Source organism: Schistocerca serialis, chromosome 1, assembly GCF_023864345.2.
Source record: "Schistocerca serialis cubense isolate TAMUIC-IGC-003099 chromosome 1, iqSchSeri2.2, whole genome shotgun sequence".
NCBI lineage: Eukaryota > Metazoa > Arthropoda > Insecta > Orthoptera > Acrididae > Schistocerca > Schistocerca serialis.
In genome coordinates, this window is record NC_064638.1 from 849,858,969 (window position 1) to 849,883,923 (window position 24,955).

At 39.6% G+C, this 24,955-nt stretch overlaps 1 protein-coding gene across 2 annotated transcripts in view; it reads right to left on the reverse strand.

Annotated features, from left to right (window-relative positions):
- LOC126485162 (protein argonaute-2) overlaps positions 1-24,955 on the reverse strand; it is a gene marked incomplete in the record, with an annotated part of 212,790 nt that overhangs the window by 41,755 nt on the left and 146,080 nt on the right. For both annotated transcript variants that reach the window (XM_050108838.1, XM_050108847.1), the window contains 3 exon segments: positions 2,147-2,331; positions 12,550-12,716; positions 17,079-17,192. In XM_050108838.1, the coding sequence (XP_049964795.1) occupies positions 2,147-2,331; positions 12,550-12,716; positions 17,079-17,192 (466 nt within the window).

The following is a 24,955-nucleotide window of genomic DNA, read 5'->3' on the forward strand; positions in this document are numbered from 1 at the left end:
AGTCCCACCCTGTGGTCATGTTGGAGTATAATAAACAGTTGTATTACACACACAATATTTACTGAAATAAAAACAGTGTACACTCATTAAAGCAGAAAACTAACAACACTTTTTAACAGAACAAATGCTTCCTGTCTCTTCGTTGGGTTTTTACACAACACCAAAGTCAAAGATAATGGGGGGGGGGGAGTACAAATAAAAGAGCTGTTGTACACTTGCTTAACTTTTAAGTCTCAACTAGTTGAAACAATAACTTAGAGCTGTGAACACAGATTATATGGAACTGTGGCAGTAGGAGTTGTTGGTCCAATTTGAAGGAGCAACGTAGTGCTTTTCAGTGTTTCCTCCACCTCTGCCTAACGTATTCATCACTTCGTATTTCTCAAAATTTTGCTAGTTTAACTAGTAACAAACCATTTTCCTACAATGATGCATTAATCTTCACTAACTTGTAATACAAGTAATTGTTTTAGTCGACAATGTCAGATTTCTCGATATTTTTGTGCAACAAATAAAACCAAAACTGATGGAGTTTGGGGGAGATCTTTAAAATGGTGTATCAACTAGACAGTGAATTTTCTGTTCTATACAGATATAAATAATCACCAAATATGGCACTTTAGCTTCACAAACATGTATACCAAAATAATGGTTGCTTTGTTTATTTTCCTGTCAGACATATCAAAGGATGCATAATGTCACACAAGTGTTTCCGGCAGTAAAACAGAACACTGAGAATGTTTATTTCAACATTTATTCAATACTCTTTTTATCATTTTGTGAATGACATTTGCAGAGGGAGCATGATCTGCTGCGCAGACCAAGGCATAGGTTAGATTGAAACTAATTAGATGTCATGTTGATACTGAAGGCCCATATTTTTTTTCATGTTTACACTTACATTCTACAAAAATATTTAGTTTAAATGGTGCACTGGATTAAAGATCTCTCAAAGAGTTGACTACAATTGTTACTGGAATAAAGCGACCAACTGAGCAGTTCCATTCTGAATACATTCACACACTGCCCGTAAGTGTGCATTGCTGGGCTCAATTAGCAAGGTATAACAGTTTTACTATTTTTCTGTGCCTTTTGCAACTAGTTAAGGGCATTCTTCTGTGTTAAATGAACACACTGGGCACAGAAATAATGTAAACAATGAAAACAAATCCAGAAAGTCAGGTTACCAAATGCTGATTGCAACTGACTAGCAACTGGCATTTGAGGTAGCAGAGCGACGTGACAACAGATAGCACACTGATGCGCTCTAATTTGATCATGCTGTAGTAGCTGTCCTTTAAACAACTCTCTGTTCCTCATTTTGTTGCCGGCCGGAGTGGCCGTGTGGTTCTAGGTGCTACAGTCTGGAGCCAAGCGACCGCTACGGTCGCAGGTTCGAATCCTGCCTCGGGCATGGTTGTGTGTGATGTCCTTAGGTTAGTTAGGTTTAATTAGTTCTAAATTCTAGGCGACTGATGACCTCAGAAGTTAAGTCGCATAGTGCTCAGAGCCATTTGAACCTCATTTTGTTATACTGATCCAGGTACAATAATATGCCTTCCTGTACAGCTCTGGTGGGAAAATCAACAACAGAACTTAGGTTGTGTGTTTAGTAATGGGGCCTGTAAATGTGTTTATTATATCCGTATAATCTGTAAATTAGGCACAACTTCCGATGAACCGGAGGTTCTGTACATCCTTTTGCACAAATTACAACCTGCACTTTTTAACTGTGGGAACAACAATTTTCATCATTGTGTACACTTCTACCCACAGTCAAATGACTACTGAAGTAAAGACTTGTGGCTTTATGAACAATCAATAGATGGCAGTGCAGTCACACAACTTTGTTCTGAACTGCCAACCAATATAAACAAATGGAATTTACTTTTAAAATACACATCATACAATATCTGATGCATGTAGAATCAGGTCGCGAGGGGTGTAATTATGTATCTATTCCTACATTAACACAAATTTCGAAGAATCGGCAATTTTAGAACCCCTATAAAAATGAAAATAACTATCTGTTCAACAGCACACAAAATTATTTACTTTTTCTCACTGCTAAGGTGCACAACAAAGCACTCTGCTATATTTAATTGTTCAAACAAGAAGATAATCCAAAAAAGAAGACAGTCCTAACCTGACCATACTGCTCAGTTCTTGGATGATTTCCTGGCGGTGTTGCTGGACTCTAACTGTTGCTGCATATCTTGAAGGGTGAGCATCCATTGAACCTACAACAGCTGCTATAGAAGGTTTCTTGTTATCACCTGCAGGAGGATGGGTGACATCTGCACCCAAAAATATTACTGGCTCATTGAACACCTGCAAATACATTATGAAACATTGTCTCTGTAATTCAAGCTGTCCTACCAAGTAAATCATAACTATAGCTTAAAAATTATTATAACGTTCAAAAATTACTGAACAATCAAACTTCACAGAGTTAGAGGTGGGACGAGGGTGAGGATAAGAAAACACTGATTCCACTAGTATAACTGATAATAGTTGTCCAAAAGACTAAAATTCCCACACCTTCACTGACTATTTTTACTACTCACTTTAGACTACAAATGAAAAAAAAAATACGACAAAAAATAACAAGACAATACTGCTCCTTTTATGAAAAATAAACATGATGCTGATCAGAATGCTCCTTCCATTGCAAAGGCAGTATCTGCGTCAATTTGAAAGCAATTCCAGTTTACACTGTGGTAGTGCCAGAATAGAATTTATGTTTCTGTGGAAAGAAAACCTAAATGCAATACAGAATAAGAGGCGATAAAAAGTGGTGCTCAACTATAAGAACATGTTTCCTGGTCAGAGAGAAGCACACAGTTTGCTGGAACAGCAAACATGATCAATATGTTTGAATGAACAAACAACTACAAACATAACATTAGTAAACATCTTTATAGAGTAACACACATTGTGTTGTTGCAAAATGTATAGACTTATTTCTGAATGAAGAAAAAAGTAATAGACTAAAATGTAGACAAATATATTTAGAAGTGACTAAACTTATCAGATATCCTTTCATAACATCAGAGTAGTTAATACATATATGCAATACATATGACCAGGAGGTTACATTAACAATAGATGTAGCAGTTAATACATATAAGCAATAAATATGGCCGGGTTACATTAACAATACATGAGACAAATATTAACTTATACTTAGCATCAATAGGCCTAGCCACTAAGGGCAGGTTTAAATCAAAGACGGAAACAGGTATACTGTGTGATATGATAAATTAGGCAATTCTGTTCTCCACTGCTATCTAAATTAAGGTATATATAATAAGCCATCCCGACAGAGTAAAATATGCTGTATCCAGATTGAAACTCAAATCTTGATTTTATGCAGATAACACAATACCAACTGATCAGTAAAAACTGTACTAGCACTCCAAGTCTTAATCTAAAATCTTGTCAGTGTGTCTACCACTTTTCCACAAATGACTCACATTTTTGAATTATGGTTAAAAAAAATTAAGTAAAAATATCACACAATTGCAGTGATGGACTAAGCCTGCTTTGGTGAAATTAAATAAGGCCACCTGACCTGCTTAGGAATTGATGTATTTGTACTGTACATTTCATAGAAAACGAATAATATAGACATAATGGTTGACACAAATATAAAGCATTTTTAATTCGTGTACTATATGCTCTCGTTGTTGTAATATACAAACTTAAAGACATTGGTGAGAAACTAAGAATACAAATCAGCATTTAGCACAGCAACCATCACACAAGAGTGCAAAAAAATAATAAAGAATAGCATAAGACTATTTCCTTTATTTTATATGTTTGGAAACAATGCTTATGTACTTGTAACACCAGTTTCATAATCTTAGTACTTGATAAACGTTATTGATATTAATATGGTACATGTTTCTGTGCCTTTATTTTACTGAAATTCCCAATAACGTCACTGAAATCTATTTCATTTGACACTTATATTTGTTCTCTAATGAATCAGTAACAACTAGTTAATCTGCCCATTTCCTAACTTTAAAGATAACTTTTTATTAGCTTCAGTTGAGAAAAACTTTTCTCGCATGATGTGACAGACACAAAAAGTACTGAATTATAAGTTATGTACAGGGTAATGATTCACTGAAGTTCCATTCAGTCATAAACTGAAGGATTGCTTGGGCTATTCGTCTAGCAGCAACACCCACACTTGTATCGACTCGTGTAGACACCTATGATAACTTTATTTCTTGCATCACTTACTTCTTATCAAACTCATTGTAAATTTCTACTAGATTCTTCAGTGCTACAGCCAGTGTGTCACTGGAAGCTTCAAGCAAAAATTTTGGTGATTTCCTTCATGACTATTCTTGGATAAATCGGTCTACACATTCAGACAATAATTGACAAACTTTTTTCTGAATCGATAATTCTGTGTCATGAGCTAGTTCAACCAACATTGCTTTCTTTTCCCTCATTGATCAATGTGAATGTTCATAGCATTGCTGTCTACCTGTGTCAGACAGAAAGTGAAAAAGGTCTTCTTGTCAGAGAAATGAAATTGTCAGCACAAGAAAGAGAGTTTGATGATGTCACAAATATACATTTTCGTTTTTAGTCTATTATAATAATTTACTTCATTTTGTACATGTTTGTGATGACTTCAAAGTTGTCTGAATCCAAGAGTAATCCATAATACCGCTAAAAGCAATCAATATCACTGTTTTAAAATGGATCTCTTGTCATTATAGAGAAATAAGATCAGCCTGACAAGAAGCCCCTTTACAAAACCTCACAGCTGTGAATACAATGCTTCAGAAAATAGCATCTCCATTATTTTACAGGCATTTTAATGAACTGGGAGTAATTTTGTATAAAAGAAGAACATTTTAAGACTAAAATAAAACCAATCATAGCATTCGTGGTGGTACGCAGCAGTACCTCTGATGAAAAAAAGCGTTATAATAAAGTTCTGAGACTTTTAAAGTCCAAATAAACACAATATCCCCCCCCCCCTTCCCCGGTAGGTCACAGCACCAAAATATCTCTCCCCCCCCCCCCCCCCCCTCTTCTTCTTTTTAAAGTCAAGCACCGATTAGAGGTATACATGCCTACTCATAATGCCAATTTGCAGTTCTCCAAAGCTACACACATTGTTGGTATCGACATGGGGCACCACCTGCAGTTGGCTGCACCCTGTACTCTTCATGGCATCTGGAAGCACCCTTCCCACATCCGGAATGACTGCCTCCAGTATGCACACAGAGAGCACACTGGCTTCCTTCCCCTCATTGGCAGCCATGGTCCTAGGGGACCCCATTACGCGCTTAATGTTGGGAGATCCCAACCACCAGCAAACCCACCCTCTGTGAATGCCCAGACCTCGCAGGCCAAGAAGCTTCCTCTGGAACAGGATGGATGACTGCATCCAGATCAGAGACCTCATCAGCCACAGATAACACCCGAAACCTGTTTGGCAAACGAACCGGGGAGGCCCTGCGATCAGCCCCTCGGAAAGTCTTTCGCTGCCTGCCAGACTTTGGAATGATCCCCCACTCGACCACGGGTGAGGACTAAACTTCAGTGCAGGCAATACCCGGGGCAGTCACAGCAGTGGACCGATCGGAGGACACATGGGACATGCTTGATGTCCCTCGCATACCCACATCCGACCCCCCACAGTGATGCCCCTTGGCAGCAGCCTCAAGCTGTGTGATGGACGCCAACACAGCCTGGAGCTGTGAGCGAAGAGTCAACAACTCAGCTTGCATCTGTACACAGCAATCACAGTTCCTATCCATTATTGAAGTCTCCAGTTTGAAGCTTGTAAAAATATGTGATAAATGAATGGTGAACTTGCCTTATTAGCAGCAGGAACTTGTGGTGCACTGTCGCTGGTGGTCAAACCGACACTGAGCTGTTCTAACCAAAACAAACATCGATCGAGTAAAGTCATCAGAAGATTAAAACGAACTGCAAAACGATTTAGCCAAGATCTCTGTTTGGCACGAAAATTGGCAATTGACTCAAAATAATGAGGCCAACTGCATGAATGCAAAAAGGAATCCATTAAACTTCGGTTACATGATAAATCAATCAACTCTCAAGGCCGTAAATTCAATTAAATACCTAGAAATTACAATTACCAACAACTTAAATTGAAAGAAAAAATAGAAAATGTAAAGGAGGCAAACCAATGACTGTGTTTTATTGGCGAACGACTTAGAAGAAGCACAGATCTTCTACAGGATTGCCAACACTACACTTGTCCATCATCATTTGGAGTACTGCTGTGTGGAGTGGGATCCTTACCAGATAGGATTAACGGAGTACATCGAGAAAGTTCAAAGAAGGGCATTTTTGTATTACTGAGAAATAGGAGAGTAAGTGCCATAGTCATGATACAAGATTTGGTGTTGACCTCATTAAAGCAAAGGTGTTTCTTGTTGCGGCAAGATCTTCTCACAAAATTTTAATCACTCAACTTACTCCCCTGAACATAAAATTTTATGCTGACCTATGTAGGGAGAAACAATCACCATAATAAAATAGGGAAATCAGAGCTCGCGCAGAAAGATATAGGTGTTCGTTTTTCCACATGCTGTTTGAGAGTGGGATAACAGAGAATTATTGTGAAGATAATTCAATGAACCTCTACCAAGTCCTTAAGTGTGATTTGCAGAGTAGCCATGTGGATATAGATGTAAACTGTGGTCATTCCACAACTACAATATCTGCACGCAATGTGGGGAGGTTCAGAAGTTGGGTCTGTGCGAATTCGAAAGAAGTTAGGCCAGTGTTGGCAGACTGTTGTAAATAGTGAAGAAGTTGTAAATAGTGTTGTATATGTAGATAGTGAAATCATGTATTGGGACAAGCGAGCTTGCTGTGGATGTAGTCAAAATCACAGAAATCAGTGGGTGGCCATATGTGCATCTCTGCTTGCTTGTCATCAATTGGGTAGTGAACAATGCCTACCATTTCTATCCTGTACTGTTACTAGTGATGAGAGACGGTGTCTTTATACAAGAATAAGGAAAAGAAAGGAATGGCTGAGCCCAAACAAGGTAGCAACACCCCTTACAAAGACCTGTGTGTATTGACAAAAGATAATGTTATGTATGTGGTGGAATAGCAATGGTGTCGTGTACTACAAATTGCTTCCCAAAGGTGTAACTATCATTGCTGACATTTATAGTCAACAACTGAGATGTCTTACACATACAAGAGTGCGTGAAGTGATGCTATTCCCCGATAACGCCCACCCACAGTCTGCTACACTCGCAAAAAAAAAAAAAAAAAAAAAAAAAAAACTCTGTACAGGAGTTGGGTTGGGAAGTCATTCTGCAACCATCTTATTCAGCTGATCTTTCACCCTCAGGTTTTCATCTTTTCCACTCTCTAAAAACCTTCCAGGAACTCCTTTTCAAATGAAAATATGCTCCAAACATGGCTTGCTGAGTTCTTTGGCTCAAAACCACACAATTTCTACAATTGCGAATTCGAAAGAAGTTAGCCCAGTGTTGGCAGACTGTTGTAAATAGTGTTGTATATGTAGATAGTGAAATCACATATTGGGACAAGCAAGCTTGCTGTGGATGTAGTATTCAAAGTGCTCACATTTTCTTTTATGACTTTAACTGAATTCTAATGAGCAGTCCAGCAAGTATCAAACAGTAGTTACAAACTTTTTCCTTTTTTCTACAAGGAATTCCCGTCTCCATGTACAAGACGACACATGAACTTCACAAAGATTCAAGAAATGATTAGAACATGGACTGAACAGAACTTTCGGATTTACTTCTTGATTTTTTTGTTGTACTCCTCAGTGTACACCTGACCCTGATGCAGCATTGTCATAGCTTTGAACCCTGCACAACACAATGTCCAGCCCATCTTTTTCCAGCTCAATACTAGACTGGATCATATTTTGCCATCAACTGCATCAATTCTCAGAAATTTCCTCTGTTTTCCCATCAAATGTCTTCATGATGAATGCAGGAAATGTTCTGCTGGACTGAAAATAGTGTATGATCTAAAAGGCGATGAAAAATTATTCTCCAGTTCTGAGTCTCATCATTACCAATCTTCTGATTATCTTTGTTAATGGTTTTATAAATGGATGTTCAGGCAGTGTTCCATACGTTTAAGGCTATGGATTTGATTTCCACCAATGACAGAAGCCAAAAATAAATATATTTTTGTTGCTATCATCCTCGGAGGTGAATAACTGGCAGAAAAAAAAAAAAAAAAAAAAAAAAATAAAATTCATCTTCTTTGTTGATGGTCTTGTTCAAATGAGTAAAACCTTGGTTGGTTCTGGTATATAAAATCTATACGACTAAAAGCTGATCTTGATACTACAGTTGGTAAAAATCATTGCTTCAATCTAGATGACTCTGCTCTGGTTCATCTAATCAGATTTTCATATTCATAAAATAAACTACACAGGGTGTCCCAGGAGAAATGACCAATGTTCAGGGTTATGACAGGTACAATCATTTGAAGCAAAACTCTAGCAAACATGGGCTCTGAAATGCATACCTTAAGAGCTATGAGGACTAGAGTTCAGTGGAAGAACCATGTTTCACAGCAGCGAAGGTGAACAAGTGCTCATAGCTCTTAGTATCCACTTTAGAGCCCATGTTTACTGTACCTTTTTTAAATTTTGATCTATACTATCACCTCTCACAAGATGGCACATAAAGGGCTTGCAGTAGAAGACTTTTGTTTCACAGTGTCAAAGGTGAACAAGTGCTCATGCTTACTAGAATTTAATGGTACAAATGATTCTCCCTGTCATATACCTGTATACTGGTCATTCGTCCTGGGACACCCTGTATAATAATTATGTATAACCTTTGAAAAAGTAATTTTTTGAATGTAATACTTAGTTAAAAAATTGATAATCACCTGTAAGCTCTTCACTGCACTTACGTGCATATTTTTAAACTGTACTGTGTACATGGCATAGGTATGGAATAGAGTTTCATGTAGAATAATTGTGTCTAGCAGACAACTGGTTATCATTCAACAGTTTTTAGATTTCATGCAAAACTTTACAAAAATTTTAAGAATTCTGAAAACACCCATTCACAGTTGCCATTGTAGAATTATTAGTAAGTAGGTAGGTAGGTACCTACGTACATTTGTATTTTGAATACATATGGGGCTTTGTACTCCAAACTGCTTTTTATTTACTGAACATATCTTGGCCTTTTTTGGCTTTTGATTAAAACTGGCCTGGACCCTCAAGATTTGGAGGCCCCCCCCCCCTCGATCCAGAGGTCCCTCCCAGCCCAGGTTCCCGTACACAGGGCATAGACATTGATTTACCAGTGGAAAAGTTACAATGCGCATTTCAGTAGTGACAGTCCCCTCTGGCCAAAGTGTGCACAAGCCAGTTTCCTGGTTACTGACAAACAATGTTCCCTCCAGTGTCCAGACTGGGCATTCAAGAATTTTGTATGTGTACAGCTGGGCTACCTTCAGTCAAGTTGGTTGCAATGTAGTCATGCCATGTGGTACTCTGCTGCCGTACAGTTCTGTGCACATGAAACAGTCTCTCTGCTCCCAGTCCAGCCCTTGCAAGCGACGCCGTCAGGCACCAACCCTATCAGCATCAATCCTTTCATTGCTAACCCTGTTGTCAAAGACGTCGGCGCTGGCCCTGTTACAGCCGGTCCTCCATTCATCGCTAACCCTGTCATTGATGATGCTGGCATTCTCATCTGTCCAGTCATCACCGGCCCTGCCACAGTCGGCCCTCTTGACATTGCCACCTAGTTGATGCTGATGTCAGGTCTCTCGTCAGTATAGTGGTCGCTGGCCCTGTCACGGCTGACCCTCTCGATGATTCTGATGTTGCTGCCTCCATTATCAGCTTGGCTGTCCCCACTGGCGCCACCATGGCCACTCCCACTGGCCCTGCTGGAAATCTCACTGAACACCCCCCCCCCCCCCACCCCCACCCCCCTTCGTGGCACCACTGGTCCCATTACGTGTTGTTCTGGACCTAACATTGCACCTGGAAGGAAATTGTGTCACAAGCCCTGCTTGCACCTGACCTTTTTCATCAGAAGTTACTGTTAAATGTTTAAGTGCTTTTTCTATTCTTGTCTCAGTCGTCAATGGTTCTGCAGTCTTGTTAGTTGTATCTTCCACTCTTAATTCAGATGTTCATATCAGTTTTGGGATTCTTTTTATGTTATGTTAGGTTTTGTTCTGTTCAATGTTTGTGGGACGCAAGGTTGCATTACAGTATTCCATAACTCGTTGGTCACTTTCTCAGGTGCATATTTACGCAATGGATGATTGTTTGTTGTTTTGTTATAATTAATGGGACAATCTGTGCTGGAGGCTGTGTTGTGCCTCTCTTGGGTGCTGCACTTCTCCGAGTTAGTTACACCATCTCTTTTAAGGGGGTGGTGGTCGGGATGGAGAGGTGTAATCAAGGTGTGCCCCTGAATTTTCATTCGCCACACTTATGAACAAAATCTGCAGGTCAGGTATGGCCCTTGCCTCATCTCACAGTATGTTTACCAATAGAAGAGTCACTGACCTGTTTACTATCAAGCTTCCTGCAGCTGCCACAGCATCTGGGAGTGCTACCCATGCCAATATATGGTATGCAAGTCGAGGTACACAGTGTGGCAGCCATAGGCACCTATTAGCATCCGCACATGCAATCTTCTGCCGGACATGTAATTAGGTCAGTGCTCCTCCCTCAGTGGCCAGTTATGCTCCATGCTCTGACCGCTCCATGCTCTGACCAACCAAGAGCCGCTATGGGTCTCCAGCGCCTGCCACTGCCCCCAAAAGTATTGTCTCGCCTTCGCTGTGAACCCTGCATGATGCTGCATTTCTGTCAGCCGGTCCCTAGACACCACTTCGCAGTATCTGCAAGTGACTGCCCGTGAGCTCATTGCCTTATGGGATCATGTCATTACATCACCTTGCTTGCCTACAAGCTCCCAGCCTTGTGGGACTGGGTCATTACTTACTCTCTCTGCTCCTTGCCACAACAACAACTATTGTCTTCGTCCTAATGCGCACATCTTGGGAACTGTCGAGTATCAAACTTTCTGTTATGCTGTGTAGATGTTTGTTTTCAGAAGAGGTATGTAGTTTTGCCATATTGTAAAGCATAGATCTAAATACCATCTGTCAAACCACTTGGTTAAAGGACACTTCAAAATCAAACTCATCTTCATCTACATCTGTATTCTGCATGCCACAGTCAAGTGCATGGTAGAGGGTACTTCCCATTGTACCAGTTATAAGGGACTTCTTTCCCTTCCGTTCACATATGGAGCATGAGAGAATGGTGGCTCAACCACCTCTGTGCATTCTGTAGTTCTCTTTGCAGTATCTACAGGAGTAATATGTAGGGGGTTGTAGTATAATCCCAGACTCCTTACTTAAAGGCTTTCATGGGAGTCTGTATCTTCAGACACCTGCCAGTTCAGTTTTTCAGCATCATTTTGATACTCCCCCATGGGTCAAAGAAACCTGTGATGATTTCTGCTTCCTTTCTTTACATACTTTCAATATCTACTGTCTGTCCTACTGGGGGCGGGACCCACACATCAGAGCACCATTTTAGAATAAGTTACAATAGTGTTTCTAAGCAAACTAAATGGCAGACTGACTGCGGTTTCCTAATATCCCGCCAATTAAATGAAATCTGCCACCTGCTTGACCTACAACTGAACCTACGATACCATTCCATTTCATATCCCAACAAATTGTTAAACCAAGATTTTGCTTACACTGATTAATTCTAATTGTGACTTTTTGATATTGTAGTCATACAATTCTATGTTTACTCGTTTTGTGAAGTGCACATTTTCATTTCTGAAGATCTGCATCATTATGAAATTTGTTTTACTGTCTTTGAAATCTTATCATCTAATATTAAAAACAATTACAGCTGCAGTGGATAATTGCAGGACATAAACTAGACAACATATAACACTGTAAAATATAGACTAGCTCAAGAGACATGTATTTGTAACTTACACAAACTGTTATCATATGTGACACTCTACCATGATCAAAACAACAAAGTGATTAACCGTCGAGCATGGGATGGGCGGATGTAAGTTCATGTTTGCATAGGCACACAAATGATGGTGGCAGCAATAGCTGGTGTTTTCATTCAGTGTATTATCACTTTTCTGGGGAACCAGTTTAGGACATTCTTCCATGTAAAATGAGCTTGCAGCACATAGTAACAATGCAACCAGTGAAAATGAATCTTTATTGTTATGTTACTTGCCGCTCAAGTCATATGCAACCGACCATGTAAACTGGCAGCTGAGGTAACAAAGCGATATAAAAACAGCTGCCAACAGTAAACAGTAACTGTCATTCATTTTGTTATTCTGATCCAGGTATAGGGCATTATTGGATACAAAAAAATCAACTGGGAAACATACCAGGTAAAATATAATGCTGTAAAATATGGACTAACCAACAGTACATGTATCTGTAACTTATACAACCTGTAATACGTGACTGCATGCTACTGTTGGATGCAAAAATTCCGTTAATACTCACTTTCGGCCTAATGCTTGGAACCAAAATGCTGTTAATACCTCCAAGTTTAACATTTATTTTGAGGCATAAATTAGACAGAGTTTGGGGCGAAGTTTTATTCACATTCTTTGCTTGAACACACTGTGTGGCCATTCCAAGTACTGTATCCCCAACACGTTTTACTTCAGCTGCAATCAAAATCATACACATTTACAAAATTCTGTTGGGAGAGTTAACACAAAAATGAAAAATAACAAAAACATAAGTTCTTAACTCTGGGTCTGTGATTTTTTTATTAACACAACAGCGTACTGCTGCCAACAGTTGCTGTCAACCATGTGAAATACGTGTCTACTGTAGTTCTGGAAATACTGAAACAATAGGGAGATTATGGGAGGCCATTTAAATGTTCAACCTAAGGGGTAGGGGGGTGGGGGGGGGGGGGGGGGGTAGAGAGAGGATGGGTAGTACCAAGACTGGAAAACTGATTTAACACACACTAGTGTAAGTGCTAGAAAATTACTCATGTATAAATTATTGTGTACTCATAGAAATTCAAGAAATTTCAAAGATATACACTAGGTGATCAAAAGCATCCGGACACCTGGCTGAAAATGGCTTACAAGTTCATCGCACCCTTAGCCTTGATCACAGCTTCCACTCTCTAAGGCATACATTCAATCAGGCGCTGGAAGGTTTTTTGGGGTATGGCAGCCCATTCTTCACAGAGTGCTGCACTGAGGAGAGGTATCAATGACAGTCGGTGAGGCTTGGCATGAAGAAGTCACCATCCGGAAACATCCCAAAGGTGTTCTATACGATTCAGGTCAGGATTCCGTGCAGGCCAGCCCATTACAGGGATGCTATTGTCGTGTAACCATTCCGTCACAGGCCGTGCATTATGGACAGGTGCTCAATTGTGTTGAAAGATGTAATTGACATCCCCAACAGTGGGAAGCAAGAAGGTGCTTCATAGTACTTGCAGTGGATCCTGTTGCAGTTTGGAATTCCAATATGCTGGTCTGGATAGATGTCTACCATTGCGACCCTCTTCAACTGCCAGTGGTCTCTGTCAGTCAACAGACAAGATCAGCCTGTACACTTTTGTGCTGTACGTGTACCTTCATGTCTCCACTTCACTACCACATCGGAAACAGTGGACATAGGGATGTTTAGGAGTGAGGAAATCTCACGTATAGACGTATGATACAAGTGACACCCAACCACCTGACCACGTTCGAAGCCCATGAGTTCCGCGAAGTGCCCCATTCTGCTCTCTCATAATGTCTAATGGCTATTGAGGTCACTGATTTGGGGTACCTGGCAGTAGGTGGCAGCGCAATGCTAATATGAAAAACGTGTGTTTTTGAGGTGTCCGGATACTTTTGATCACAGTGTATGACACAAGTACAAACACCAGAAAACATTATTCATGTGAAATATAACCTGTGACAAAATACCATAACTTAACTATGCAAGCGCGACCACTGTGTCAGATCATCATCAAAAAAGAAAGGTCATCCTTAGTCTTACAAACTTTTGTTAATGCCCGAGTAGATACAAAAAATTAAGATGGATGTCTATGTACACTTCTACGTACAATTTTCATAATGGGGGAAATTGTCTCACACATATCCTCAGTGAAACGTCAGTGTTGTCCTTAAGTAACTGCCTCATTTCAGTTAGTAAAAATGGTAAAATTTCATGAAGAGTTTGTTACAAATCTGTCACAGGTGAATTACACATATTTTGGCAAATAGTTTTGCAAGTATTGTCAATTTTAGATGGTTGTCATTGAGATCAGGCAGTTTCGCTGGAGCCTCAGTAGATCACGCTTGATAATGAACCAGTCAATTCGAAAAAAGTCGCCAACATCCATATACTACAACTGTGACAGATTTGTAATAAACTCTTTATAAAACAAAAAGAGTTGAAACTGGATAAAATTTCAAATGAAGCTACAAGAAATTCTGGGGTAACACATTTTCAATCAAAATTATGTGCTCCCTACACAATAAACACATTCGGAAGCTTTCAGTGAAAAGTTTCTCATTGTCCTTTTCAACTATCTTTACATTTAATTTATTTGCAACGTCACCTCTTATGAGTTTTCACACTCATTTAAATTTTGCAGTGATCTGTAAAAGTTAAGTGCATGCAAATAAGTTTTCACATCTGTAAGTCTTATTTTTTAAAATGATACTTACTGTTACATCCATACAGTGCAACAAATTAGGTTACAGCAGAAACCAATCATTTGGTTACAGCAGGAACTATGAGGGTAATCCCAAAAGTAAGGTCTCCTATTTTTTTTATAAGTACAGAACTCTGTTTGTGTGGCAGTTGGACACATTGTTATGAAGAGTGCTTCACGCACTGTGTGTTAACATACGCACGCCACACTGAGGCGCTCAATCTTGGCTTGGCAGTCGTTCAAAAAGGAGCTACTGTTGGATGTTACCGCCAAGTGCGAACTGCTTGCAGTTATTCAGTTTTTGAAAGCAAAGGGCACAGCACCTATTGAAATCCATCGCCAATTGACGGAAGTGTATGGTGAGTTGTGCATGAATGTCAAAAATGTTCGTAAGTGGTGTAGACAGTTTGCAGCTGGTCAGACCGAAATTCACAACGAACAAAGGAGCAGGAGACTGTCAATTTCTGAGGAGACAGTGTTGAAGGTTGAGCAAAGCGTGCATGAAGATCGGCGGATCACCCTGGATGATCTCTGCACGTTGGTTCCTGAGGTTTCCCGAAGCACCGCTCACACAATTTTAACGGAAACATTGAACTATCGGAAGGTGTGCACATGATGGGTGCCACGTATGCTGACTGAGGACCACATGCGGCAATGAGTTGATACTTCCCGTGTATTTCTTCACTGCCCCTGCACCCGAACAGGACAACTTTCTGGACTGAATTGTCTTTGGTGACGAAACCTGGGCATACCACTTTACACCTGGGACCAAGCAACAATCACGCCAGCAGCAGCATCCTTCTTCAGCATGGGGAGAGCTGGGATGACAATGGGCATACAAAAACTGCCACAGCATCTACAAAAATGCATCGACAGAAATGGTGATTATTTAAAAAAATAGCTAAATGTTCAAGCTGTAAACTGATGTAAATCATTGTAGAAATAAACAGGTCTATGTACTTATAAAAAAAATAGGAGACTTTACTTTTGGGATTACCCTTGTAATCATTCAAAACTGAAGGCTGTTAACAATAATATATGGCTTAAATGAAACAGTACCCAAGTGTAGTACAACATCTAAAGAATTACTTCAGGGTGGCTTTTTTATGGTTGTACTACTAGCCAAATGCTGGTGCCTCTGCTGGGATGTGGCTTTTGGCTTCTATGAAATACTTGTCCTATTTTACAAAAATTATGAGGTACAAAATTTTGATTTTTACACATCTTACAGTTTGATACTTTCGATCGGTAACTGACTGAATTTGTTTTCATTGTATGTCGTAGTTACTGCGCTGCATCAATTAAGTAAAGAATTGCACATGATTTTGCAGAGGTAAAAACACATTGCATAAACTTTGCTTATGGTTGATTTTAGTTCGCACATTGCAGTGTATGAAGTATAGATAAGATATTGAAAATTTATTTAAAATTGAGAGCAGAATGATATCTCATTTTGTTATTTACTTTTGTATCCGACGAGATGGTTGCACATGACACACACATTTCCTTCCCTGCGCATCGCGTATCACGTTCATAACAATCATGTTACATAAACGGTTCAAGATATCAAAACAAAGTCTTCTCCAAATGATAGCACACAAAGAAGCACGTATGTTGTATGATAAACACTCCAAACTTTTTTATTCACTGAGATGTGAAAGTAATTCGCCCGCAGCAGTCATAAGTTGGAGGCAAATGACACGTAAACACGTCAATAGCACTTCAGGAAAAGCCAGAGACCACATTTAAACATGTCCTCAGCATCTGGGGAGGGGCGAACCATGACAAGTTAACTCGTCCACAGTTAAGAAAGAGAAAGGAGAAGATAAAATCCAGTGCCAAAGCATATTCCACTTTTCTCAAACTGCACCAAGGGGAATGCAAAACTTAACATCCTCATCTGATAGAAGGATCATCATCAACAGTGTTGCAAGAACTCACTCCTTGAAGCACTACTTACTCCACTCTATCAGAGAAAATTCTGATAGTGAAACTCTTCATACTGCCACCTTTTCTTCTCTCATCAGCCAAATACTGGCAGTGAAAGTTTTTCCTGCTATCAGAAGTCACTCAAATCGAGTGCCACTGTATAAGTGTGCATTTACCATTATGACTATGGTTGCAGATCTTTCATTGAAATCTCATTTTGTACATTTTTTAAAGTTATCATTTGCAGAATGGCACACTGTACAAATGCTTTAAACACAAATTTCCAATACCTAAAATATGAAAAGTTTCTAACAATGAGCTGTGAATACCAATGACAAAGTTTTTTTTTTTTTTATTGATTTCAGAGTAATTCAAATTGTAAGTTCCTAGTGCTTCTTTTCAGTGCTATGGCTTTGTTTGTACTTACCATACACTGGAGTCTTCCCAGGAAGAACCACCACTACAAGCTGAAGTGCCGTAAATGATGACTTCAGATACCTGAACATTGGCTCGACTTGGTCAGGACCAGTGGCGTACTTACCTAGAAAATGAAGGCCACTATATAAAAGCCAGCTGACATAAAGTTCATCAGAAATTAAGGTCTATCAATGTTGGAAATGGATAACACAGAGGACTGATTGTAATCTTCTAGAGGAGGGCATCTAAAAATTTGCCTGAAGTGATGCACTAAAGCCACAGCAAATTTGAATCAGGCTGGTTCGCTGGACACGCAAACTCCACTGATTACAAATATGAGTACTGTGTCCTAATCGTTATACTGTCTTCATGATAAACTATAATTTGTGAGAATCATGCAAATAAAAGGGGGAAAATATTTCAAAAAGAATGAGACACAACACTTCACAACAAATATTCAAAATTATATTACTTTCAGGCATGCAAAAGTATATCCATAGTCATTTTGTACTGAAAACAGTAGACTTTAGGCCAATTGTTCTAATACAAACAGTTAGGAAACACTTTCATGTTTACACTGCAACAGAAATAGTAGCCACATCTATAGTGCACCACATGGGACTTAATGCAGCACAGTCTTTAGCTTTATAGATTGTGAGTATAGTGTTACTGCAGTTCCTGAGCAGATACAGCCCAAACTACACTAGGGAGCAACAAAAACAACAGCTGGCAGGTCTTGGTCAGTTCTCCCACCCCTCTTCTTCCCTTTCTTTTTAAGTGCCTGTGAGAATCCTTTGCTCTACTCCTGGCTTGACCCATGACTCTAATGCATACTGTTGTCACAGTGTGATTTCTGACAAAGCTGCTGCCCAGGTAGCATTGTAAGAAGCAACAACTACCAAATAAACACTTACTGTTAACAGAGTTCATGTAGCAATATTGCATTGCTGCCGGCACAGCTTTTTAACTTTGATATTACCCAGTATTCGCATGCGAGTTTGGCGTAAGGAAGTGTCACATGTTTGCAGAGAGAGCTGTGGTTTAAACTGCATAGTTTGAGGGTCTTGAAACTCTATCATTTTAACCGGCAAACAAAACTAGCAGAGACAAATAAATAGAGATAAAATATATACAATTTCCTCTTGGCCTTAAAGACAATGCCATAAGTGATGAAATCTTATAAGAACTGCAAGACAGTGTGGTGTTTCACTATGAACAGTACAATGAATATTTAGAGTACAATGAATTGGAACCTGTGGACAGGAAATCAAGTTTCAGCCCCAAGGAAAGGCAGTGTAAGAACTGTCAATTATTTGGATTATTTCCAAAAAGACATTGTTTATCATACTATGCTTAAATTTGACAAACATACAAGAATGATAGCCCACAATGAAAAAAGTGGTGATGCTTTACATGACAAGCCTGTTTTCACAGACAGCTACCATTCAAGTGGAAGAACTCTCAGGGTGTACACGTGGACAAAAAAAAAAAAAAAAAAAAAAAAAAATTCCGGATTTCCCGGTTAAAATTACTCTTTCTCCCGGGTGAAGATACACTTTTTCCGTGTCAAGTGACAGTATACTTTTCCTTGGAACTGTAAAACTTATCAATCCTTTGAATGGTTATGGTTTTATACACTGGTGTAGTACTTCTCGGCTCTTTAGGGGAAAATATATATATATATATATATATATATATATATATATATATATATATATATATATATATATACATGTTTTGGAAAGATCTATGATGTGGAGCAACATGTATGCTGATATTTTTGTATCACAAAAGTGTACATTTAAATTCCACTAAACGCCGCATATTACTTTCCAAGACATTGAAATCAAGATTGCAATGCGCTTTTGTAGCCAGTCATAGCTCATGTCACATGATTTCGCCAGCCGATGACAGAGGATATTCGAGCATAGGACACCTGATGTAGTCAGGCAATAGCGATATCACTCTTAAGTAGGGCGTGCACACAAACAGAAAACGTTAATGGTTTAAATCATTATACATACTGTTACTACAAGAAAAGCTGAGATTTCACATATTATCTTGGTCTCTGATAAGCTTCAGGAGAAGATAAGCTTTCACATATAATGTTGATCTTTTTTGCGCATGTTATACACGTTACGATACACCCCACAAATGTGCCAGTAAAATTTTTAATGAAGACATAAATGTCTTGATCTTCTGGGCTCGAAATTTTTCTAAATGTTTGTACTTAAAGACTTGATTTTTAAATGAGAGTCAAACGCTCTGTGATTTAAGAAATTCATCGTATAATCTTGCACATAGTTCACCTTACATAAAAGGAAATTTACTTTGAAAATAACGATTTTCAAATAACCATTCGCAATATTTTCCCATGAACTGTTAGAAATAGATTCGTTTCAGTAGTTGCCAGAGAGCACCAGATAACAGGCGTCACCGCGCTTGCACAGCTACTAGGATGCTGGATGTGCGTATGTTCGTAAGACATTAGAAGATCTTACATTATGTCATAAAAGAAACAAGAGCATCGGAATTTCGTGAACCATACTAAAACGCGTAATTCGGCTTAAAGTGCACATTTATATGTGCAGATTCGGATGTAAATTTTCTTGCAGTACCAGTACTGTATTATCTAATGTTTGGTTCTTCATTATGGCATGATGTCATACGTGCTAGAAGATGAAAACATGCACTTTCGAAGTGCAGCGAACAGTTGAAACTAGCCCATAGTGTGGAATTAAACACTGTCGTTTCAAATAAATTGACTGCCTCATCAGAAAAGATTAATAAAAGCCAAATTTCTTTAGCAAATCAACAAAAATAACTTCATTGTTCTGCAAGGCAATTAATACTTGACTGTCAGAAAGGAGGAAATAAAATCAAATCTGAAACTAAGAACATATTTTAGCCTTCCTTACTCATGTCAATGTATTCACTTGATAGCTCCCGGCCACAGAAATCCATTTTGTTTTCACTTGATTTGAGAGCAACAAACGAAGATGAAACAGCAAAATAACTAAACGTAAATGCCGGTCTCGTCGAGATTATCCACTTTCCCACTCTAACTCAGATTGCTTTGTGCATCAGAAAAAAAAACTCGCAATCAATATTGGATGGGATGATTTGTAACCGGGAGAACAAGAACTCTTCAAAAAATTTGCATTCTTTAATGCCTATAGCTAATATCTTGCTTTTTTGTGTGACATAAAATATATATAAGATACATGAAACCAGTAGAAGAGACAAGCAAGACAGTACACTTTCTTCAGTCCGTAAGTCCTAGCATTTTTCCTCTCCAACATTGTTACAGCTTTACATGGAATGCTTTCCTTCCTGGGAAAGAATCTATTACCTCATCAAATGTTTTGCTACATGAAAAAAAGAAATGTTTCTGTCTAATACTGAAAAAGCTGTTAATACAAACAGTACCCAAGACTTGTGTGGTTCCTCTATCTGATTGCGTGTATTTTGTCACGGTCTGCTAGATAAAACGAAATAGGCCTGTCTAATATTGCAGCTATTGTAACACATACCAAATAAACGAGACTGTTTTGGCACAAAAGGTCATTTATATAACACTAGGAGAAAATATAATTCACAAAGTACCAATATCAAATGCTTATTAGGCCTACTACAAGCAAAAAGTTTTATGTTCGGAAATAGTTTGACATTTCATTCATACGCTCCAGCTTCTCAAGATTGGGATCGAAAAGTAGTAGTATGAAATTTTTATATAAATTTGGAATCATCTTATTCTTCCATAATTTGAGTGATGTTCCCATTTCTTCTCCTTCCTCGTTCTACCAAACAATCTTGTTATCATTAATTCTGTAACTTATTCTCAGGTTAACTTCGCTAACCCTGCCACAATCAACGGTTTTGTTATCCTTATTCTCCGGTTAGGCGTTATTACGTGTTCATACAATGCGTTTTCCACGTTTCTCAGGCGGCTGCTACCAGGGACAGTACAACTGGTCCTTACTAGTGTAGATGTCTGGCTAAAAATTTTCTATCAACATTTCATTTTCTTGGATGCACCAAGAAGAAAATACGTAATCTTTCTTACCTATCATTCCTGTTAGTCGTTTATTTCCACTCTGGTAGTCTGAATCTATGGATTTCGCTGGTAATTATAACAACGCTGATCATTCGCAAACAACAGTCAACCACATAAAAAAAACAGTGATTGCCATTCACCCGTTTGGCTTTATTCCGCTCAGCTCGTATAGCCCGAACCCCTTCTGTCAGCAGGAAAGTTTATTTCTAGATGCAACGGGATTCCCCTGGCAAATACATGGCGTACACTATACACGCATTCAAAATTCAACTTATGATTCATTCAGAAATAAACTTAGAATTTGTTCTAAAATGTTAAAAAACCAACAGGGATGCGTTTCAAAATCATAAGAATAATCGACAGCCCAACGTGCGCTGAATACTAGGCGCTTTGTGAAACAAGGTTTTTACCATCAAGAATATGAATTTGGCGGCCTCCTCCCATTCCCCGTAATTGCCGCCCGGGGTAGATACCCCGGTTTGCCTCCAGTGAATCTGGCAACTTGCACGCTCCAGTAAAATTTTTCCGGGTAGCATTTTGCTGCTGCTGCTTATACAGCTAACAGTCACACTTCTGTAGCAAGAAGCGGGAGAAGGTACTACACATGCGCGACTCAACTGCGCATGCACATGAGCCCGCCTGCAACTGCTCAAACAAATCTAAAGTAAACAGTTGTGACGTCATGATCATCGGAGACGGAGGAAATTCGTTATAATGAAGCATTGAACAGTCTTCCTAAGGCCTTTAACACATTTTGCTGTTGGCAGATGCTTGTATGAGCATTGTGTTTAGTTGTTGTATATGGCGCATTTCCTTTGCAACTTAAGTTTTATTTTCGGTGTTTAAGTGTGCCTGCAATGCTGAAAATCGGCTTTTGAAGAGAAGACACTTGAGAAAAATTAGCTACAAGCATTTTTAATTTCTTAGAATGACTTCTGAATAGTGAGTCTTCAGAATGCACAGGACAGTTACACAACAATAAATTGCATTAAATGTTACGTTTCTGGTTCCTTTCTCTGCCCAAACATTTCTTCAATCTCTGGTTTTGCAACTATTATAAAATAATCAATGCCCACTTCTAGCTATAAAATCTTTATTGCAGTGATCTATCTGCTGAATTCCATTACCATATTTTCAAGTGAAAGCCTAGTAAATGCATTTGCATACATGTGCCAGACAGCATTGTCTGATGGTACAGTTTGCTAGCTTCAACCTTACATATGCGAGCCGAACACTTCCAACTTGTGACAACTAACATGTTAGGTGAGGGAAAGCATACAGAAAGTTCGGAGGGGGAACCTTTTAAACTTGTCCCTCCAGGTACCAGTTTTATTTATCTCAAGTATAATTCAGTAGTTTTCATGTTACGGAAGGAGGCAGTTAAGGTAGATGTCTCACTAACAAAACTTCAACACAAGTGGCACAATGTGCGAATAATTCTTAACATCACCCATTGTCAGTCAGTACTTTTTCATGCAGCTGAAATGGGGGATGGGCTATCACATACGCCTAATGACCTAAATTTGAGCTATCATTCAAAGCAGTGCACCACAATTTGGAATACAATACTAACATAAAATATCTTATGATTGGTGTGATTTGACAGGCAATTCTGTGTCCTCAAGATTCAGAAATAGCAGAAATACACTGCACACCCTACTTCTATTCAAAATGGGAACATTCACCAGCTACCAAGAAACTTGCATTGTTCATGTTAATGAAAAAATCTCAGCAGACCACGAACAATTGCACTCTACACGACAACAGAAAGCACAAAGTGCACACATTTATTTGTGGATCACTGGAAGCCATTATTGGATATGGGTTGTTAAAAGTTAACCACAGATGTAGCTTCTTTCGACATCATAGCCGATATATCTGTTGTGATTACATGCAATCTTATTATTACATGTTGTTACAGCTTCTACAAACCTTTAAAATTACAACTGTGGCTATTAAACTCTAACTAGTCATTTAGCAAACATTTCATACTTTCACTAAATTCTTCATTTGAGAACCACATGGCTTTGTTCAGTTCTAAATTATCCAGAGCTTCTAGTTCCCCAGTGGAATCTCTGGCAGGGACAAGACTGAGAGAAGCCATTTGACCAACACTACAGCGCAAATTATCCTTGCACAGTGTAAGAAAGATTGCGACAAGGGACGTATGTGCACTACTTCGGATGTGAGATCTTGCCATAGTTGAAAGAAAAATGAGCATGTATGACCTGGATATTCTTCAGCTTAGTAAGACTTAGCAGAGAGGAAATGGCCATTTCATGACCCAAATGAGAAACACTGTATTTTTATTGGAATAGTGAACAATGCAAATATGGTGTTACGATAGCCATTACTACAAATGTTTCCTACTCCGTTGGTCTGCTTCACACGTGTCCCGCTGGAAAATTCTCTCCACTTAATCAGTGAGAAATTCGGGCCTGAACTGATACAACTGTTCAGGCACGTGTTAACATCTACGTACTTTTTCTTCATTGGTCAATACTACGAGAAGCCATGGGGAGCCCGCTCTCCCAAGTGGTGGTCAACCTGTTCATGGAGAGTTTCGAAGAGGAAGCACTGGAAGCCGCCGAACTGAAACCTGTATGCTTCTTTCGCTATGTGGACGACACATTCGTCATCTGGCCACATGGACAGGAACAGCTACAGATTTTTCTACAACATCTAAATTCAGTCCACAGTAACATTCAGTTCACCATGGAGACTGAGAAAGATGGAAAACTACCCTTTCTTGATGTCCTAGTGGAACATAGGTCTGATGGCTCACTGAGTCACAGTGTGTACCGTAAGCCTACACACACTGGCCTGTACCTACATACCTCCAGCTGCCACCATCTGGCGCAGCTTAATGCTCAACACCTTGGTACATAGAGCACACTAGATCTCTGTTAAACAGAACCTGCCAACAACGGAACTCAAACACCTGGAGACCGTGTTCCACAAGAATGGGTATGGCAACCGCCAAATCCAAAGGGCCTTCCAACAACAGATGTGCAGCAAGAACCGAGATGAAGAACAACCCGAAGACAAGAAGCAAGCTCTGGCCTTTCTGCCGTTTGCTGGCAACGTGTCGTCAAAAATAGGGAGACTGTTAAGGGGACACAAGATTGACACAGTCTTCCAACCACCAACAAAGATTCGTGACCTCCTAGGAACAGCAAAAGATGACGTAGGCCTTAAGAAAGCGGGCGTATACAAAATCCTGTGCGGATGTGGCAGATCCTACATTGGCCAAACAGTTCACATGGTCAAGGACCGATGCAAGGAAAACGAATGTCACACCCGCTTACGCCAAACCACCCATTCGGCCCTAGCAGAACACTGCATTGACACCGGACACACAGTGAAATTCGAAGAGACAAAAATCCTGACGGCCGAAAGTGCCTACTGGGACAGTATCTACAAGGAAGCCATAGAAATTCGCGCAACAGATAACCTCATCAACAGGGACACCGGGTTTCAACTTAGCAAGGCCTGGAAACCATTATTAAACACCATAACACCATCAAAGACCAAGGGCGTGAGCAGACGCGAGATCCTTCCGCCATGGCGGATGGAGATGAACTACGCCTACCACCTACCACCGGGTGTGACTGCCGCTACCCCCCTCGCGGCACTCTGCCGGCCGTCTGCACCGGGGTACGACTCGGGACCCTGCGGACATGAATACCACGGACACAGCGCAGACAGATCATTCCATCAGCACCACCTGATGATGGCGGAACGGTTATTCGCTGAAATATCATGGAACTTCGACGATTGGATCCAGCTGGACACCCGAGAACCTCGGATACAGCATCTGTGTGTAAGTT